At 41.0% G+C, this 21,584-nt stretch overlaps 1 protein-coding gene across 17 annotated transcripts in view; it reads left to right on the top strand.

Moving 5' to 3' along the window:
• The first annotated feature begins 7,231 nt into the window (after positions 1 to 7,231).
• BECN2 (beclin 2) overlaps positions 7,232 to 21,584 on the top strand; it is a 156,975-nt gene continuing 142,622 nt past the window's right edge. For 7 of the 17 annotated variants that reach the window (XR_013381816.1, XR_013381817.1, XR_013381820.1 and 4 more), the window contains exons 1-3: positions 7,232 to 7,464; positions 7,795 to 7,905; positions 8,387 to 8,646. Coding sequence is in view for 7 of the 17 variants with exons in the window: in XM_077901470.1 (XP_077757596.1) it covers positions 16,510 to 17,763 (1,254 nt within the window). In the remaining 10 variants the exon portion in view is untranslated. Of the gene's footprint in view, positions 7,465 to 7,794; positions 7,906 to 8,386; positions 8,647 to 16,494; positions 18,727 to 18,754; positions 18,982 to 21,584 lie in introns of those variants that run through there. The other 10 variants (XR_013381811.1, XR_013381812.1, XM_077901474.1 and 7 more) reach the window with 8 other exon arrangements.

The following is a 21,584-nucleotide window of genomic DNA, read 5'->3' as shown; positions in this document are numbered from 1 at the left end:
ATGGCCTTATTCTCTCTGTTGCAACAGAGAAGTCAGCTTCCAATTTCACTGCTGCTCCTTGGAAGAGAATCTTTTTTTTTTCTCTCTCTCTTTTTACTGCTTTTGAGGTATTCCCATTACCTTCTACTTTCTGCAGCATATGTGCTAGATATGGCTTTTAAAAATTTTATTTAACTTGAATATGTGACTGGAGTCTTTCATCAGTTCTAGAGAATTCACTGCCATTAATTCTTTATTAATTTAAATTCTCTCTCCTCTCTAATTGAGACTTTGATTTAATGTTATATTAGACCATCTTATTCTATCATTCATGTCTCTTTAACGTGCTACCATATTTTCCATCTTGCTATTTGTGTGGTGTTGTAGACAATACTTTGTGACCTATTTTCTAAATCTGCAACTTTTGAATTTTACATTTCAGTTACTGAATTTTTTCCTTTGTAGAATTTTTTTTTTAGTTTCTTTTCCAGATTTGCTGTGATTCGATTTATAATTTTGTTTCTCAAAATATTTTTGAATGTCTTATATTTTAAAATATTATAATCATCCTTTAGAATAATTTGTCTTATAAATTCAATTTTCAAAGCCATTGGAGGTCAGTTTATATCCTGTGCTCTTTTAGCTGATTCTCATTCAAAATGAACTTAGTTTTCTTTGATGATTCATTTCTAATAACCCTGGAGCAGTTGTTGCATCTCCAGTAGAATTGTCTCTTTCCTCTGTTGAACATTGCAATTGTATTTGCTGAATTCCTGGGGAATTTCTAATCTACAACCACTGCAACCACTTTAAATTCACTGTTCGATTCTAATTATATAAATAGGATACCATTCCTAGGAAGGATAGGCATTAGCTTTATATACTTTCAGAAAGGAGGTGCCTGGGTGGCTCAGTCAGTTGAGCAGCTGCCTTGGGATCAGGTCATGATCTTAGGGTCCTGAGATCAAGCCCCTGCATTGGGCTTCCTGCTCAGCAGGGAGCCTGCTTCTCCCTCTTCACCACTTGTGCTCTTCCATGTACTCTCTCTCTCAAATAAATAAAACTTAAAAAAAAGGGGGGGGGGTCCTGCTTTTATAAATAAATAAATAAATAAACATTTCTCAGAGACAATTTTTCATCTGTGACTCTTCCATCTCTCCACAAGAAGACTGTAGAAAGATGGTAAATGGGGAATGGCTGACTCTGGGTTCACTCTGGTTGTGAGGGAGACACATGTGGTCTTTCTCTCTGTAGGGCACCTTGGACTTTCACCTCTGTTAGCCTCTCCCAACAGGCCGGTGTAACAGCTATTCCATCCAGATCAGCAGATACCCACAGGGAGCTCACCTGCCTTCTAGATTTTAACCGGGTCGTTCCTCAAGATATTTCAATCCTTCTGTGCTTTAACAAGTTTTCAGACATCTTCCAACATCTTCTCAGTGGGAGTGCTGATCTGAATAAACTATACCCCAACCCTTACTTGAAGTGGAAATCCCTCAAATGACCTTTCTTCTCTCCCACTTTTGTGTACTGGCATCTCAGTACCAACAGCTGTCAAAGGTTGCTTCAGTTTCTCAACTATAGAATAAGGCTAATGATTTTCATTACCTCATAGAATTATGGAACTCAAGATAACTAAAATAAAAGTTCTCAGTAAATTTTAGGTAACAAATTTCTGTGTGTGTGTGTGTGTGTGTGTATAATATTTACATATAATAAGTTACTTAAATGGTAAATACATTATATAGCATAAAGATATGAGAATAATTTTTCTTCTACTTTTCATTGTTTTTGGTTGAGATGCCACTGTAAAAAGGACAAATTAACAGGAGGAAAAAATTAATTACTAACTGTTAAAAGATAAACTGAGACATATTACAAATTTTAAGAGTTTATTTGAGCAAAAATTGATTTGAATAGGGCAGCATCCAGTCTAGCAGATAGAAGGGAGTTCCAAGGAGTTGTCCGAAGTGAAAGATTTTATAGGCAGAAAGAAGAGGGAACAAGGAAGTCATATAGGCAAAGGGCAGGCTGGTAATCACAAAGTTACGTTCTTTTAGGGGAAGGCAGGGTATATCAGGCGGATAACCCAAAAAGTGCTGTGCAGGCGATTCTCGTTTGATTGGTTTTTAAGATTGCATTTCTTGGAGAGCAGAAACTTTGATTAAGTCTCAGTTTCGTGATGTGGTGCTTAGCATGAGCAACTCCATTTTGGCCTATTGCCTCATTTTTAAGAGCACGTGTGTGTGTACAGGAGCCACATAAAGATATAAGACTCAAAAGGTGGCCAGGTGATTGAGGCTTGTACAATCTCAAGCTAAGGAAAGGGTTCAATGTGAGGTAAGGCAATTCTTGGGGAGGTGAGAGGAAGACTTTGAAAAACAAAGGTTGCCCTGTAAAGCAGATAAGTCTCTCAGGTGAAAAAGTTATCTCTGGTAATTGTTCTTTTCCTGGCAGAGGCCCTCTTTCTAACATAAATTTCCCTTACAAAAGGGTAACTTTAACTCCCTTTTCAGAGCTACTCTTGTGTCTAGTTTCTCCAAATAATTCTCCTACCAAAGAGACATATTTGGTGATGCATTCTGCCCTTCAACCCACACATACTTTTAACAACTTTTGTAGTGGCAGCAGTAGTAAGCGTAGCAGTGAAAGAGAAGTGAGCAGAGATTAGGTTGTCTTGATGGTTCCTTCCGATTCTAAAATTTTACAAGATTCCCTGCCTCTGCTGAGTAGTTCTCACTTCTGCTCACTTATTTATATGATTCCTGGTCATGTCTTCCCATGCCCACCCAAAATACTTCATTCCTCTTTTTCCCTTATGTGAATTTACTGATATTTCAAGACCGGAGGCAAATATATCTTCTACCAGTGTGTTTCTCAACCCCAAATACACTCTAGAACTCCCAGGGAGCTTAAGAAAATGCGGATTTTAGGGTCTCAGACCAAACCAATTAAATCAGATCTGGGCATTTGTATTTTTTCAAGTCTTCCATGATTCTACTGTGCAGCCAGAGTGGAAAATCACTAGTCTTTGTCCTATTTTTTCTATTGGGTTGGTTATTTTTCTAATTGATTTGTGGAAATTTTTTATATGTTCTGATAGTAATCTTTTAACTTTTATATGTGTTTACAGGGTACCATGTACTGTTGATGGTTATAACTTGATCAAATCTTTCACGGCAGGCCATTAACATGGAATATTCCAAAAGAAATTCATAGCCTTTAACGAACTCTTTTGCCAGACAATTACCCTAGAACATATATACACGTATATACACGAACACATACATACATACATACATACAAAAATATATGAAAGTAAAAAGAGCATAATACCTAAAAAATCATATTGTAATTCAATTGAGAAAAGTCACGCAATTATGTGGCAATGCCAGGTGAGGTCCTTTTGACAAGAACATGAAACATGAGGTCTTAACTTAAAAGTTACAATTAATGTTTATCAAATAAAAATAGTTTAAAAAAATTTTTTTTAAATCAGAAAGAAAAATTGTACCTTTCATGATTTTTTGAGAGGGGCCAAGTTCATATAACTATGACTAGAAAGGAGAAGGAAATAGTTTTTAAATAAAACAACCACTAGAAGAAGTAGAATAACACACCATCATGCAGTTAGAAAATCTGAATGCTCAGGTTTAGCATTTCATTCATTCAACTATTATTTAATGGAAAGCCCTGCTATGTGCCAGGCACTGGGATGAAAGCATCCACAGAAGACAAGGTGACTAAAAAAAATTAATCCTGTACTTGAACAGGGCTCCCAAGGAAAAATTGCGTATTTTCACTAACGCCTGTAAAAGGAATCTCACCAGAGAATACGTAGGAAGGGACATAAGATTGGTGCTGGCTAGGACATCACTAAAGTAAAAAATAGAACTATCTGATAAATACGCTTTCCAAAGTGTTGTTAAATCAAAAGACATCTCAAGAGATGGCAGTGGAAGGGGAAAAAAAGCTCCAAAGCACATTTCCTGGCATTCTGTCCTAAGACTGTGCTGGAATTCACAAGTCCAACAGTAAAAATGCTACAGCAGAGGTAGTGAGTGCACAACACTCCGTGATCTCTGTGTGTCATAAATGAATGAAAGAGAAGTCAGATTTAGGAAGACATCAGAAATGACTTCTACAATCTCTGGGCCTCTTTGGGTGTCACAATGTACCTTGGCCTATCATTCTGGCCAGACACACTGAGATCCCATTATGTCCGTAACTGCTGGTCAACATATTTATGCATGACAGAAACTACAGAGGCAGGAAGGTCAATTTTTATTTAATATTAATTTCTCTTATAATAAGGATTAAATGCTATGCAAAGTTTCTGAATTATCAAGTTTCTAATAAAAGAAAATGACAAAATAACTGTTTATAGGGTAAAACTACCTTATCTCCTGGTAGTCCAAATGAACTTATATGGTCCACTGGTGAGGGAATGAGCCAGCCTCCCCAAATCCCACTTTTAGAGGAAAGAAAGCACTAATTACAAAAGATCAAAGATTACAAAGGCCAGAATGTTTCATTATCATTTGTTGGTCTTTCATCCAGGGGAAACTGGTGGAATGAATTCTGGGTCATTTGGAGCAAGTGCTGTATAGGACATGGGTAGAGAGACCATGTTTAGTCAACAGGCTTGAGCAACGAAAGTTGATCAAGGCAGAAGGGCCCACAGGGACCAACTGGTTAAGTACAGACAGGCCCAGCAGTTGACTCACCTCAAAATATCCAAAGGCCCTACTTACAACCAGGCACAGTTATAGCAAAGGGAAGCTGAGCATTCCTTACATCCCCATACCTTCTCACCTTCCCAATTTAAATACAGCACCTACCCACTGCCGGGTTGTAGACAGCCTCTCTTCTGTTGACTGCCTGCAGCTCCCATGCAGTCTGTTTAATAAACATCTATCTCCTTTGTTCTGCCTTTGTTCTCCTCTGCCACTGGCTTCCACCTGATTGTCACCCCTCATTTGGGGGCCGCCATCCTATAGAGGCAGACACCATAATGGGTATATTCTAGTCATTGTTAAAGAAAATTAAAACTCATTTACATGAAAGGATGCCTCTATGTCACAGATATGTGAATTATAGAAAGGAAAAGTTTAGAGAAGGCTTGGTACCTAATACCAGCTTGGTGTCAGAAGGGATTTCCCACACCAACAGGCAATTCTCCAACACCAGCCAGGTGCCCTACAATTCAGCTCAATTCTGACACTGTCCACCTGGAGATAGCATCAGATCCCATGTTAAAGGCTCAGTCCTACAAGGCTACCCCCAACCTCCCGCTCCCAAATCACAATCTAGGTTGACACCTGGGCTTCTGACTTGCTACAGATCAAAGGTTCTTAAGACCCATTTGGGTTTGATTAGTTTGCTAGAGTGGCTCACAGAATTCAGAGCAACATTTCACGTACTAGATCACTGGTTTGTTATAAAAGGATAGAAGTCAGGAATAGCCAGATGGAAGAGTTGCATAGTACAAGGTATGAGCAAGGAGTATAGAGTTTCCATGTTCTCTCTGGGCACATCACTCACCCTGAATCTCCATGTGTTCACCAACCTGGAAGCTTTTCCAACCTTGTCCTTTTGGGATTTATGAAGGCCTCAATACGCATGATTGAAGAAATCACTGGCCATTGGTGATTGAACTCCAGCCTTTCTCCCCAGCCTGAAGGTCTTGGGGGTGGGACTGAAAAGTCCAACCCTCTAATCGTAGGCAATCAGGTCCCATCCTCAGGCAAGGTCCAAAAGTCACCTTATTAGCATAACAAAAGACACCTTGATCATTCACCTTAGAAAACTCAGAAGTTTTTAGGAAGTCTGTACCAGGAAGGGGGTGTGCAAAGAAGCATATGATGAGGAAGCTCAGAACCTGCTGGAAGCTGTGTGAGTTAGCAAGCCACACCTCGTTGGGATTATAATGATGATGATGAAGATGGTTCCTGGTGCGGTGTCCCTGATTTGAAGAACTTAATGTTCTTTTAAAAAGTAAAATGAAGGCCTCAGAGTGACTAGGCTTGGGGCTCTTAGCTTTAGGTGCTTTATGCCCAGACTGTTTAATGTCTGTTAGATGTAGGTGAGTCACTTCTCTGTAACATATCTGTTCTACTTCACATGGGAGTTGAAAGGCTATAAAATAAAATAAAAAGCATAAAGCTCTGTGAAAAAAAATATTATATATATATATATCAAATATATATTTATTATAAATTACAATATCGCAGTTAGACAAAAGAGAACAAAAACTTGCGGAGTTTACCTGGGGAAGGGAGAGGGTCTAGAGGGAGAGAAGAAGGAAAGGTGGACTTGCTCTGTTTCACCTTTTCTCAGAAGGACCTGAATTCTCTGTACTGATAAATTTTCATGTATTACTTATGTGATAAAATTAAGCAATATTTTTTAAAAGATTTTATTTATTTTTGTTTATTTGAAAGAAAAAGAGCCGGGGGGGTGGGTGCACAGAGAGAGAATCTCAAGCAGACTCCAGGTGCTGAGCATCAAATGTGGGGCTTGATCTCATGACCCTCTGATCAGGATCATGACCTGAACCAAAATCAGGAGTTGGATGCTTAGCTGACTGAGCCACCCAGGCACCCCAAGCAGCATTTTTTTTTTTTTAATTTTTTTTATTTATGATAGTCACACACACAGAGAGAGAGAGAGAGAGAGAGAGGCAGAGATACAGGCAGAGGGAGAAGCAGGCTCCATGCACCGGGAGCCCAATGTAGGATTCGATCCCGGGTCTCCAGGATCGCGCCCTGGGCCAAAGGCAGGCGCCAAACCGCTGCGCCACCCAGGGATCCCCCAAGCAGCATTTTTAAAGAAGAATTGGGGGATCCCTGGGTGGCGCAGCAGTTTGGCACCTGCCTTTGGCCCAGGGCGCGATCCCGGAGACCCGAGATCGAATCCCATGTCGGGCTCCCAGTGCATGGAGCCTGCTTCTCCCTCTGCCTGTGTCTCTGCCTCTCTCTCTCTCTCTCTGTGTGACTATCATAAATAAATAAAAATTAAAAAAAAAAAAAAAGAAGAATTGGGACAGAACTCAGCAGTTAATAGCAAAATGATAGTTGGCTTTCAGAGATGATACAAAGGTGCAATCAGTCATTCACACAGTGAGCTTGTGAGGTGCCAGGCACCAGAGCCTCAGGGATGAGCAAGCTTGGCAGTTGCTTACTTGACAGTGCTCCCATTGTGATGGAGAGACATGATCAACAGCTGAACCACAAGTCACTGTAGATGGCATTAAGTTTGGTAAAGGTGCTCTTAGGGAGGGTGTCTGGGGAGACCCACTGCACAGAAAGGCCTTCTTGGGGAGGTAAAGCCAAAGGCCCAAGATATGATCATCAGCCTTCTGGGCTTGCAGAGCCAGCTGGGAAGATGAGGGCACAGACTCAGGAGGAGGGTTCAGCATGTTCTAGAGAGAAGAAAACTCCCAGTACTGCCTAACCGAGAATGGTCTTCCAACGTTGATGAGGGGTAAGACTGGGTAAATTCCCAGACACTAGAGTGACAGGGCAGGAGGAGGTTGAACACTGTCAGAGGAGTTTCTTCCTGGGCCAGAGGGCCATGTTGAACTGCCTTCAGGGCCAGTCTGACCCTGAATGCAGTATATTTGGAAAACAAAAAAATACTCAGGATCTTTGAAAAATATATTGCAACTACCTTTTCCAGATGACTCTGTGAAGACATGCTGTCCTCCCCCAGCTGATTTCCAAACTGGCTTTCCATTCCATGTTCCATATTTTTCCCTTTCCTACTTTCCAGTGGTAAGGGATTAGTAAACCCTGCAATGCTTCTTTATTCCAGAGCATCATTTTTCATCCCAAGGGTTGCAAACACCTGCAAGGGTGACTCACGAGAGGAGAGGAGCCAAGGCTTTTGTCAGATGGGATCACATTGTTTCCACTCTCCCTGAAGGTACTGGAGCAGCCTGATCATATTTTCTCCAGGATGCTGGTCTGTGTCTCTTTCTAACTATACTGTGTATGTACACAGGTGGGGAGAAGGAGAGAAGGGCCAGCCATTTGCATCCTTATAGCCTCTAAGGCTGCATTGCCGATGCAGAGCTCCCATCAGGATGTCCACTCCTGGGAGGATATGGGGCTCTTATACCAGGGCTACTGAGGGAATATTCAGTTAGCATTTTCTCTAAGGTCATTTTTTCATCCTAAGTCAGCTATTGCTTTACTCATCAAAGACCAGAGTCAGTCATGTTTTAATATAGAGCATGGTTTTGGGTTTGATGTCAAATATGCCTAGGCCCAAAGCCCAGCCACCTGAGGGATTCTGATACTCACCTGAGATCCTGTTGCTTGTTTCAGAAAGATTCACATTGTTGTGATAATAAATCCCAAGTTTCAATGGTTTTATAACCCAAGCATGTATTTCTTACTTGGAGTTTTGCAGGTTGGCTGGGCTGTGCTCCAGATGCCTTCTTACCTGGGGATGGAAGCAGAAAGAGAGATCCTCCATAGGATATGCTATTCTCATTGTGGAAGACAGGAGCACCAGAGGGCTAGGAGACTTTTGGTGTTGGAACTAGCATGCTGTCACTTCAGCCCAAAGTCCATGGTCCAAAATAATTCCCACTAGAGGAGAGGAGGATGAATATTTGCTTGACAATAATACAATTGCCACACTAAGCCAGGAACATGTCAGGTAAGAAGTGAACCAGAAGTGCAGGATTCAGTGAACCAATGGTGAGGATGATGAACCAGTATTGTTGCCAGCCCAACTTTGAATGTCAAGCCAGCTGGCCAGTGATCACACTGGCCCCAACAACGTTGGCCTCCATCCCAGTCTTAGTACCCTGAGCATCCCATGAGTCTCTATTTCCTTGTCTTTTCCAGACCCTCACCTCACTCTTCCAAGTGCCATGACACTTAACTTGTGCCCTGACAGCTGGTGGTGGCCCCCTCTTCCTTCCTTTTCTGTGATTTCCACAGGCCCTAGGTCCACACAATTTCCCACCATTCCAATCCATTCTGAGCTGTGATTCCTAGGCCCATTGTGAGTGTGTAGACAAGAATATGACAACAATAACCAACTTCTTTGTCCTTGAAAAAGCGTCTCAAACATAACCACTGAGCCCAAACTACCAAAATAAGTGAAAACGTAGTCCATAGTCATATGGTTATATCACCTGGCTATCTTTGGGTATAAGCTTATGCATTTAATACATTCTAGTTCTCAAATTATTTTTCAGTGATATTATTGTGGAGGTTAGGAGGGAGTATGGGGTAGGGACAAGAACTAGTTGGCAACCTAGCCTAACAAGAGATGGGAAATTTATAATAAGTGATGTTGTAAGGACTTTGAATATCACTTGCTCCACATCCCTTATTTTACAAATAAGAAAACTGAAGTACAGAGAAAAACTGTCTATAGTTAATTATGATCAGAAATCAAGCCTCCTGAATCTTGGGCCAGAGATCTTCCACTGAACCATAACAGAGTAGAAGAAATCTTTAGGCCACCAAATGTCCTAAATCCTAGAAAAGGCTATAAGTGGGCAGTTATATTAATTTAGTCTTAGACTGTGGAAAAATATATGAAATGGGGCCTGTGGCATCAATGAGAACATCAAAAGCAGTGGGTATTATCCAGGGGCAGGCAGCAGTTTGTCTCCTGCTAGTTTGTCCTTACATATAAAATACAGTCCTGCCTGTGAGCATTCATGATCTTGAAGGGACTGGTTTAAGGCATCAAGACTTCAACTGCTTTCTGAGGACCTTCCTCTCCTTGCTAATGATTATGAGGATGATGAGAATTAATGCCTGAGCCCAAATATTGATGATCGTGCTTTCCATGTTCATATAGTCATGGACTTGGGGAGTGGGTGATCCTCACAGTTTTCTTGTGTGGCAATGATATATCATCAGCAGCAATTTCTAAAGACACTCCTGTGACAAAGGATAGCAATCCAGTATGTGCAATAAATGGATACTCCTAGATTTTTAGATCAATTATCAAATCATTATGATTAGCATGCGGTTCTTTGAAAAAAAAAAATTACCAGTATATTTTAGAATGAGCTGTCCCCTGTACAGGATTATTTGAGTTAGAGTCATGGTATCTGGAAGCCCTTCCATAGCAATATAAAAAAAAAAGAAAAAAGAAAAGAAGGAACAGAATGGATGAATGAATGTTAAAGATACAAGATGGATTTCAACAATATTCTCAAGAGGCATATAGTCTAGTGGAGGGGTAAATATGTCAAGTGACATCTGCTGAGACCAATGGATGCATGTACCAATGCACAGGTGAAAGAGATCAATCTTCACGGGTAGATTGACTTGGAACATTCTGCCCTTCAACTGGCATTGACTCCCAACATTTTAATATTGATTATAAAGTGTTAATGTTCAGTAATGCACATTAGCCAGCAATCTATTTGTAGGAATTCTGTGAATCTTTTTGCAAATAGAGAATATTTATTTTATATGAACAAGTTAGCTCTGCATAAATCTATATTTTATTTTAGATTTTTTATATTTATATTTCATTATAGATTTTTAAATCTATATTATATTTTATTTTTCTGGCATGGCTTTAGATAGAAATAGTGGGGAGTGGCAGGAGGTGGGAGCACCAGTCTCTCAGACTGAGCACTTCAATGCATTAGTAATGCATGCAGAATCTAGCAATGGTTTACTGAACACTTACTTGATACTACACACTGTGCAGAACACTGAGGGGGCATAGTGCAGATGTCTTTGCCCACAACCAACTATTGTGAGCAATGTTTAATTGCTAGCATTGCACCCGTTTCACAGAGTTTTGAGTTTTTTTCTTTTTAAGATTTTATTTATTTATTCATGAGAGAGAGAGAGAGAGAGAGAGAGAGAGGCAGAGACACAGGCAGAGGGAGAAGCAGGCTCCATGCAGGGAGCCCGATGTGGGACTCGATCCCGGGTCTCCAGGATCATGACCTGAGCTGAAGGCAGACCGCTGCACCACCCAGGGATCCCAGTTTCACAGAATTTAACTAAGCAGACTATGAGTGGAGATGACTTCTAAATCAGCATCTGACCTGGGAAAGAAAGCCAGTATCTTGGCTCTTTTGATGGTCTGAGTCTTGAAAAAAAAAATATTCCCATTTTGGCTTGTCATGATTAACTTCCCTGAAGTCTTCCTTGCAAGGAAGCAAAGCAAAGCAAAATGAAATAAAGCTTAAAATTCCCTTTAAAAGTTTCTTATGTGAACCAGAAATCTGGGCTCTTCTGTAACTATGAGCATTGCCTTCCCATCCTGAGTGAGTCACGTCTGGGCCTGCAGTAACATCTGGGCCTGGCCCTCTGCAGTCGTAAAACACCTGGCGTTCCCACACTGGCCACTGTGAGGCCACAGCCAAAGTCTGTGGAGGTTCTGAGGCCCATAAGCCAATGCAACGTTGAGGTTTTTAAACAGTGGTAAGAGACACATAACAGATTTTTTTTTTTTTCATTTTAATCATAGCAAACAGAGGCATATTTGCTTAGCATTTTTGAGCTCTATTTTTTCTAGTTTATGATGGATCTTGTACTTTGAGCCCATCTGAGAGTCCCAGGACATTTTAAATCTCTAGGAAAGTTCCTAATAGCTATCTTATTACCCCAAGGACACTGCAGAGAGAGAGTCACTTTAGAAAGGCCCTTTAATTTCTTTCATTATATTTTAATGTTGATAAAATACCATCTTTACAATTTTTAAGTGTGCATTGGTATTAAGTACACTTACATTGTGTGGAGTTCAGAATGAATCACCCTGGAAGTGTCACTTCAGCATGCAGATTCTCTTGAAATGAAAACCATCAAGGATCAAAAGTCTTTTTTTTTTTTTTTAAGATTTATTTATTTATTCATTCAGAGAGAGATGCAGAGACACAGGCAGAGGGAGAAGCAGGCTCCATGCAGGGAGCCTGATGTGGGACTCGATCCTGGGTCTCCAGGATCACACCCTGGGCTGCAGGTGGCGCTAAACCGCTGCACCACCGGGACTGCCCAAGGACCAAAAGTCTTAAGAAATTTCAACCTTCTCCCAAATTTCTAAAAAAATTTATTTGGAGTACCTGCTCCAGGATGGGAGCGATCACCATAGACAACTGCAGTATAATATGAATGAGGAATAGTAGACAGGGAGGATGAATTTTAGCAATCTATTTGTTAAAAATTTCTCTGTTTCTGAAAAGCCCAGCAAACATTTGTTTACCAAACATTTACCCCTTTTCATCTTCCTGCATATTGCTTTCTTTCCCTTGGAAATCCCAGACCCCAATTCCTTCTCCTTAGTTCAGGACAACATATATACCTCATTTTTACCTGTGTTTGGAATTTAATGTTTTTGTTGATTTTCCTTACTTATGAAATTAAATGTTATCTTCTCCAGTTAATCTGTCATGTCAATTTAATTCTTAGGCCTGCCAGAAGAATTTGAAGGGTAGAATAGTTTTTCCTCCCCACATATGCAAACATCACCACCATCATCATTTCCAGAATTTTTCATCTTTCCAAACTAAGACTCTGCACCCATTAAACACTATCACCTGAATACTCTAACACCAACTAGCATTCTGCTCCCAATTCCAGTGTTTTTTTTCCTCACACGAAGCAATTCTGACACCAACTGGGAAATTCCCCATTTCAGATGCCAATTACTTCAAGTCCAGGTTATCACCTGGGCTTGTGACCAAATAATTCCTTGGACCCCTCCTCAGATTTGATTCATTTGCCAGAGCAGCTAACAGATCTCAGGAAAACATTTACTTACTAGATTGCCAATTTGTTATAAAAGGATATAATTTAGGAATGAGTCAGATGAAAGCGATGCATAGAGCAAGGCATGTGGGAAGGTTGTTGAGCTTCCATGCCCTCTCCAGGATTACCACTCTCCCCACATTGCCACATGTTCACCAACCCAGAACTTCTCTGAGCCAACTCCTTTTTTAGGTTTTCATGGAGACTTCATTACATAAACACAGTTGATTAAATTACCTGCCATTGGTCATTGATTTAATCTCCAGCCTCACTCCCCTCCTGGAGGTCAGGGGGTGGAGCTAAAAGTTCCAACCCTCCAATCACATGGCTGGTTCTCCTGATAATCAGCCCTCAACTTTAGCTTTCGGATAGTTGCTTCATTAACATAACAAAAGACACCTTGATCCCTCTCTTTGCCTAGGAAATTCCACGGGTTAGGAGTTTTGTGGCATGAATTTAGAAGACAAATATATGTGTGTGTGTGTGTAAATCACAATATCACAATGATTTATAGAGGACCTTTCTTCCCCCAACCCCTGGCAACCACTGTTCTACTTTCTTTCTCTATAAATTGTATCTAGCTGTTGTGCCCAAGATTGCGAATCCGAGAAACCACCAAGGAGCCGACATGGATGCAAACACACGAGGGTTATTAGCAAGCTCGAGCCTGGGTCCAAGTATACCCGACACAGTGGAGCAGGGACTTGGACCCCGAAGTGGATTACAGCTGAGTTTTTTATAGGCTGGTCTAGGGGATTTCCAGAAGGGATGGAAGAATTAGGCTGGTCTAGGGGATTTTCTACCATGGGCGTGGGCTCTGTTGTCTTTCTGATATGGGATTCTCTGCTGAGGGCAATTCTGAGCTCTGTTGTCTTTCTGATATGGGATTACCTGCCGAGGACATTGAGGACATTCTGCAGTTTTTTCTGTAAAGTTCAGCTCTTATTCACAGGGGCCTAAGATGGCTGTACTTGTGCTAATGCTAAACTTTAGGTGGGATGGCCTTAATTTTTCTCGGCCTCCACACTAGCTACTCTAGGTACTTCATTTAAGTGGAATCATGAATATTTGTCTTTTTGTGATTGGGTTATTTCACTTAGCATAACAGCCTCAAATGTCCAGATTGTTGCATGAGTCAGAATTTCTTTCCTTTTTAAGACTGAATAATACTCTACTGTATATCTACTGTGTGTGTGTGCATATATATATGTGTATATATATATATATATATACCACATTTTGTTTATCCATTCCATTTATTCATTGATGGGCATGCAGTTTTCTTTTACCTTTTGGCTATGATGAATGAGTCTTCTATGAACATGGGTATACAAAGCCTTGAATTTTTTTTTTTTTAAGATTTATTTATGTATTCATGAAGGATACACAGAGACAAGCAGAGACATAGAGGGAGAAGCAGGTTCCTCACGGGGAGCCCGATGTGGGACTCGATCCCTGGACCCGGGATCATGCACTGAGCCAAAGGCAGATGCTCAACTGCTGAGCCACCCAGGTATCCTAATCACCTCAAATGTTAAAGAATGAGCACCAATTCAGAAGAGAACAGAAAAGATGCTTTGGGGTGTGCTACTTAATTAATAGCTGACCTTAGCAAGAACCATTTTATCCCATTAATTATGGAGACAGATGCCAGACTGCAGAGGTTGAAAGAGGTTTGATGAGGACTGGAAACAGTGAGAAGTAGTGAACTTCTCTTTTGAGAAGTTTAAGGTGCACAAGGAGGAGAAAGCCAGGCACCAGCCATATTGGAGACTGGGAGTCAGAGGAAACTAATGCTGTTTGAGGTTCCAAACATCATCTTGGTTACTCATCAAACAATCCTCTTATGATGGCTTCTGTTTCATTCATTTTCAAATGAAGAATCTGAGCATCAAAGGGGCTAAATAATCTGTTAAATAATCAAGATTAGAATCTAAGTCCCTCTGGCTCCAGAATACTGTGCCATATGCCTGGAGGAGCCAAACAAAGGTCATTTGTTTCAGGATGGGGAGATGAAAGATGATTATGGACTGCAGGGAGTAAGTCCTCTGTTGTATCCATTTTATGCACACCCTCTGGCTACCTCCTGTATTTACTCATTTGGTCTCCTAATATCCTGACTCCAACACCCCCTCAACCTCCCAGAACAGAAGTACATCAACTCTTCCACCTTTTCCCTGTGTCTCCCTCCCATCCCCGTTCTTTCCCAGTATATATTGCAGTCAACCTTCTTAACTACTTCCCTGCTGGCATCTTCTCTCCTGCCTCCCTGGCTTAGTCTTGCTTGCTTGACAAACCCATGGAGGTGAGTGGCTGGACAAAAATGTACACTTAATCATTACAGCAAGTCCCATGTGTACTTTTACAAGTGAAGAGCAATCATACCACTTCTCTCCTCCATTCACTCTCCTGCTCACCTAGGTGACTCTCACATCTCTTCCTCATACTCTCTTTTGGCTAAAGACCTTTCTTCCTATTCCACCAAAATTAAATTTAACAACATAGGTAACATCTGTGACCTTGATATGAGGACTTTCTATAGATTGCTGAGATTAAAATTGAATCATGGTGAGTTTAAGAGAGAATGGAAGGAGAGGAATTGGAGATAGAAGGAACAGACAAATCTTCCCTGGAGGTGTGTGAAAAGGCCCCAAAAAAGGAGCAAAGGTTGGAAAGGGAAGAGGGATAAGGTAATTCATCTAAGTGCTGGCAATACAGTAGTGCATAAAACCCCAGTCCCTTATACCCTCTAACCCATAGAATCCTCACTCTTGGGCTCCCCCTAATCTTCCCAAAGGAGACCTTGGGATGAAGAGGTAAGAATTGGAAGGAAGATCTCCAGAAATAAGAGATTTCCTTCCCAACTAAAAGTGACACTCACTTCCACTCATTCCTTCACTAAAGGAAGGCTCCACAGTTGGATTCTGGATTATCCTGAAGGCCATCACTCAGTTAGATAAACCAGAGTCTGAAACAGTCTGTACTCTGCCACTGTGTTCCTTAGTTTATTTGGAGCATCATCTGTCTAGGCTGGTTCAAGCTCAAAGCTAGGTGTGGCTTTGATTTGTTTGGTTTTGGTGGACATTTGGTGGATGGGTACTTAAAATGAGATTTAGCCTTTAGCAATGAATATACTTTGCCATTCTACTCCCAAGGATGAATCAGGACTCAGGATTAACTATGACATCAAAAGCAATTCCAAACTTATTCTTCTATTCCCCAATACTTTGGGGAGAAGTATCAGGGTAAGAAAGGCATACTTTGTATAATAGATGATTTCCATCCATCACTCAAGGGACCATAGAGAAGCCCATGGGTGAAGGCAGCAGGAAATTGGGAGAGAAATAGGTGGGAACATGAGCAGAGGCCTTGGTGTCAGGTTAAGATGATGGGATTTAATTTTAAGGTAAGATAAGAGTGTAATACCATTTTAAGGAGGGAAGTACCATGATGAAAGCTTAGTTTATAAAGATTACTCTTAAGATACATCTTGGAAATGTTAAAGGACAAAGTGAGATGATCAGATTTTCCTTTTAGAAAGAATCATTTGTCTAAAAGGAGCTAAAGGAGGCCTAAAGGTATCTAAGGAGGGTATCAATGTAAGGTTTTAAGGAGAAGAGTGACAAGATGAAATACGCATTTTAAAAGAATCACTACTTTAAAGAAGCTTAAAAAAGATATAAATGGATAAGTAAGTGGGGGCCAGAGGAAACGTGGAATCAGAGTAAGAGCTGAAGCCTTCACCATGTCTTCTATCCGCTTCATCTGCCAGGGCTGCAGGCAGCCCATGAGGCTGAGCCAGTCCACGGGGACCTTGGGCCTTGAGACCACCCAAAGACCTGCAGCTTCCACATTCACATCAGCTCAGCAGGAGCCAAGAGAAACCCTGGTACGTGGCCCTACCTCCAAGGTGGAGATAGATACTGAAAAGCTGCCAGATGCCTCCTGCTCTACCCTCCCTGGAGATGGCAAGATATTCGGGGACAGTCCTAAGAACTTCATCTTGCTTGGGAAGTTTGACTCTGCAAGAACACTCAGTAACATCCAGAACACTACCAGGGACATTTTTGACATCCTCACTGGTGAAAAATATGTGGATCACCCCCTATGTGAAGACTGTACTGACAAACTTTTAGAGGTGCTGGATACTCAACTCATTATTGTAGACTCTGAGAACGAGCACTACAAATATTGGAGGGGGAGAATATGTGAGGAGGAGATGAAGACACTGCAGGAGGAACTGGAGGGCCTGGAGCTGGAGGAGGCAAGGCTGGTCCAAGAGCTGAAGGAGGTGGAGAATAAACAAGAAAGAGTTGCAGAGGATCTTGAGGCAGCCCAGGCAGAGACTGAGATGCTGGAACAACAGGACAAGCAGTACTGGAAGGACTACAGTAACTTGAAATGGCAGCAACTGGAACTGCAGGATGAGCTGAAGAGCATGGAAAGGCAGCTGAGACATGCCCAAATCCAGTGGGGCAGGCTGAAGAAGACCAGTGTCTTCAGTGCCACCTTTGAGATCAGGTATGATGGCCCTGTGGGCATCATCAATAGCTTCAGATTGGGCTGCCTCCCCACTGTCCCTGTGAGCTGGAAGGAGATTAACATGGCTTGGGGACAGACAGCTTTGTTGCTCCTTGCCCTATCCAACAAGATTGGGCTGGAGTTTCGGAGGTATCAACTCATTCCCTGTGGAAACCGGTCCTATTTGAAGTCTTTAACAAATGACCCTGTTGAGCTGCCATTGTTCTGCATCATGAGGCAGAGCACTTGCTTGGACCTCAAGTTTGACCAGGCAATGATGGCTTTTTTGGACTGCATGCAACAGTTTAAGGAAGAGGCTGAGAAAGGAAAGTGGGGTCTTTGCCTACCCTGCAGGATTCATGTGAAGAATGGCCTAATGGAGGACTCTGGAAGCACTGGTGAGTTCTATTCCATCAGAACATACTTGAACACAGAGGAGCAGTGGACAAAGGCACTCAAGCTCATGCTTATAAATCTTAAGTGTAGTCTCACTTGGGTTTCTTTAAGATACCAAGAATGACTTCTATGAGGGAGAGGGGAGATTTTTTTTTACTTTAAAATATTTTATTTGTGAAAATACCAGAAGTTGTAAAATTGAGGGATATAACGTGTTATAACTCTAAAAATGAGTGGTGACTCCAGCATTAATTGCTGAGAGCAAACCAAAAGCCATTACTATCTTCCCCTGCATATTTTTGTCCTCTCTTCCTTGTACTTTCCTGTTCCCTTATTCCCCACCTGAACAAACATCCAAAATGTCAACAAAGACTGAATTACTAGATGATCAGATTAATAGTACAGAAAAAAGATCAAGAGATGCAGAGAAGAGCACTAGGGTGGGGCCAAGGGAAGAGGTGGTAAGGAGAAAGCTAGAGTCTTCATAAAAGTATTTGGGCCACTAATATATGTGGTAGGACTTTTGCGGGGAATATTCAAATATATTTATAAGTTTTGTTGTCATATATTGTGTAAACCCTTTGCAGGGAATATTCAAATATATTTATAAGTTTTTGCTGCCATATATTGTGTAAACCCCTCCTTCATCCCTGAAAAGCTTTCAATAAATTTCTATATGTTCTTCAGTGATTTAAAGTGTGTCATATTGGGCTGTGCCATTATGTCGAGACTGACCTGGTGGGGTTGTGGCCAGAGGACTGGTAACATCTTGGCTGACAGGTTAATCCGATCATCAGTTGGGAGTCATCAGGTGAACTTTTAGGGAGAGCTGAAGACTTAAAAGGAGTCAGCAGGGGTGGGGGTGCCTGGGTGACTCAGTCGGTTAAGCTCTGCCTTTGGCCCAGGTCATAATCCTGGGCTTTTGGGATGAGTCCCAAGTTGGGCTCCCTGCTCAATGAGGAGTCTGCTTCTCCCTCTCCCTCTGCCGATCCTCCCACTTATACTCTTGCTAGCTTGCTCGCTTCCTTTCTCAAATCTTTAAAGGAGTCAGCTAGAGAACTTATTAAAAATGCAAATTGAATCATATTTTTCAGCTGCTTCTCCATTGCTTTCAGGATAAAATTCAGCTCTGGGTCTCTGCATGTCTCCCTAGTTCTTCGTCACCTCAGAGTTCTTCCAGCACCTTATTCCAGAAGTCCAAACTTCCTCCATCCTTTGCCCAAGCTCTTCCTTATGTATATGGATCTAAGACACCAGGAGATTGGTTAAATAAAGGTCTAAGCCTATGATGGAATGCCATATAGGTATTAAGATGTTATAGAGGAATATTTAATTATATAATATTTAATGACAATGCTTATATATTAAGTACAAAGGTCAAGTTATAAAACATGAAAACTCAGAAAAGTAGAGAAAGTCCAAAAACAATGTATCCTTTGAATGTAATGGTACTTCCATAAAAGTTTGTTTTAAACTCTCCCCTTGTGATTAGGAAAGAGACAGGATACTGCTTATCAGCATTTCTATTTAACATATATTGGTGATCCTAGCCAGTTCAATACATAAAAAATTAAAGAGGTAGAGACTAGAAAGGAAAAAATTGTTTTTATATGAAATAACTATAATAGTATCAAAATTAATCAACAGATAAATGATTATAATTAAATCAATCAAGAAATTCAGTAACCACAAAGTAAATACAAATACAAAAAAAATGTATTTTTTATAAAGGCAACAATCAGGAAAAGAACTGTGGGCAGTGCCTGGGTGGCTCAGTTGAGTCTCTGACTTTTGACTTTGGCTCAGGTCAGGATTTCCAGGTTGTGAGACTGGGCCCCCAGCTAGGCTCTGTGCTCAGCAGGGGGTCTGCTTGAGATTCCCTCCTTCTGCCTCTCTGCTAATGTATGCTCTCTCTCTCAAATTAAAAGAAAAAAGAACTTTGAAAGGGTTCAAAATCATCAAATAGCTAAGAATATTCTGCAAAAGGCCCTTAGCATAGAAAACTATGTTATCAATTTTCCCTAGAGCAGGAGTTGGAAAATTTGTTTCTATAAAAGACAAAATATTTTAGGGTTTTTGATCATGTGATTCTGTTGCAACTACTCAATGGTAAGAACTACTCCTTCATGCTACTAAAGAGTAAAGCTAACCACAGAAGATACATAAATAAATGGGCACAGCTGTGTTTTAGTGAGTAGATTCATCAAAATAGCAGGCTGGATTTGGCCCATGGGTCAGAGTTTGCTACTCCTCCATCTAGATGATAGCCCTTGTCAAGTCATGGACTATATCTCCTTTGCAGTGTATCTCTGTCTCCTCAGTGCCTGCCACTGGTAGACGATCAATGCATAGTTGAATGAATAAATCACTGAATTATACTGAGCAGTGAGATTATGGGAACTTTTATTTTCTTCTTTGTGGTTTATAAATATTCTCTGGTATGTATAGTCTTTCTTATAATAAAAGAAATTAAGGTATGTGACTAGACATCAAGTTAACCTGCTGTTGTGTTACTCTACCCCATTTTGTGACTATCCATCTCCATCCCCGCCCCCCACCTCTTGCCAAATTTCTCACACAGATACATTTTATTGAAATCATTTGAATAGCAGACGCTACTAGGCCAAGAGTTTAGACACCTTAAATAAAAGGTAAATTAGTTTAGTTTATTTTTCTTTTTTTTTTAAAGATTATTTATTTATTTATTCATGAGAGACACAGAGAGACAGAGGCAGAGACACAGCAGAGGGAGGAGCAGGCTGCATGCAGGGAGCCCAACATGGGACTTGATCCCTGGTCTCCAGCATCATGCCCTGGGCTGAAGGTGGCGCTAAACTGCTGAGCCACCAGGGCTGCCCTAGTTTCTTTTTCATTTTACATGTGTGTGGTAAGAACACTTAACATGAAATGTACCTTCTATTGGATTTTAAGTGTGTTGTATAACGTGGTTAACTATAGACACTGTTTTCCTGCCAGTGGCTAGAACTTAATCACTTGGCACAACTGAAACTATACCCACTGACTAGCAACTCTGTTTCCCCCTCCCCTTGCCCCTGGTAGCCACCATTGTACTCCTTGCTTTTATAGATCTGATTCTTTGATACCTCATAAAGATGGAATCATAACTGTGGAATTATAGGGGATTATTTGTCCTTCTGTGACTGACTTAGGTAAATCACTTTTAGAACAAGAAGTTCTAGTCTTCTCAAAGTGAGGTCTGGAACAGCCCCACCAGCATCACCTCAGAGCATGTAAGAAATGCAAACTTCCAGGCCCATTGGGGCCTTTTTATTAATCACAATTTTTATTTTAATGGAGCAGGCATTTGGAATGAAGAGAGAAAGTAAAGGAAGGGAGAAAATCAGGGGCTCAGTATTAGGACTGGAACTCAGGGATGGAGCTTGCTGCTCAGGGAGAGAAGATGGAAAGGCAGAAAAGAGCACTGTCTTGGAAGGCCATCAATGCTATGCAAGGAGTTTAGATTTCTAGTCAGTGCAGAGCCACTTGGCCACAGCAGACAAGTCCCTAGAAGTTACAAACTCACTTTTAGAAGCAATGTAGACTATAGAGGACTGACCATTGGTCAAGACAGCAATCTGGGAGTGGAGTATCCTCAAAACACCAGTCCTAGAGGAACCAATGGAAGGCATGGCAGGTGACAGTTACAGAATTAGTCAAATAAACAGGAGTGAAAAAGAGAAAAGAGGAAAAGGTTCCATCCAGAAAGTCAAGAGAAGAAATACAATTAGGCAGTTAGGAAGTTTTTGCTGGTTTTGATGAGAGAATTGTCAGTAGTGAGGGTGGGATCCAGCTAGCAGTAGATAGAACAAAAGGGAAAGAAGTAGAGACAGTGAATACAGACAATTCTTTTGAGACCTCTGGCCATTTGGACAAGGACATAGATAAAGCAGGAATTTTGAAATTGGGACAAATCTGAGTTTATAC

This window comes from Canis aureus, chromosome 6, assembly GCF_053574225.1.
Source record: "Canis aureus isolate CA01 chromosome 6, VMU_Caureus_v.1.0, whole genome shotgun sequence".
Lineage (NCBI taxonomy): Eukaryota > Metazoa > Chordata > Mammalia > Carnivora > Canidae > Canis > Canis aureus.
Note: the sequence above shows the minus strand (reverse complement) of the source record. Positions and strands in the feature narration are given on the sequence as shown.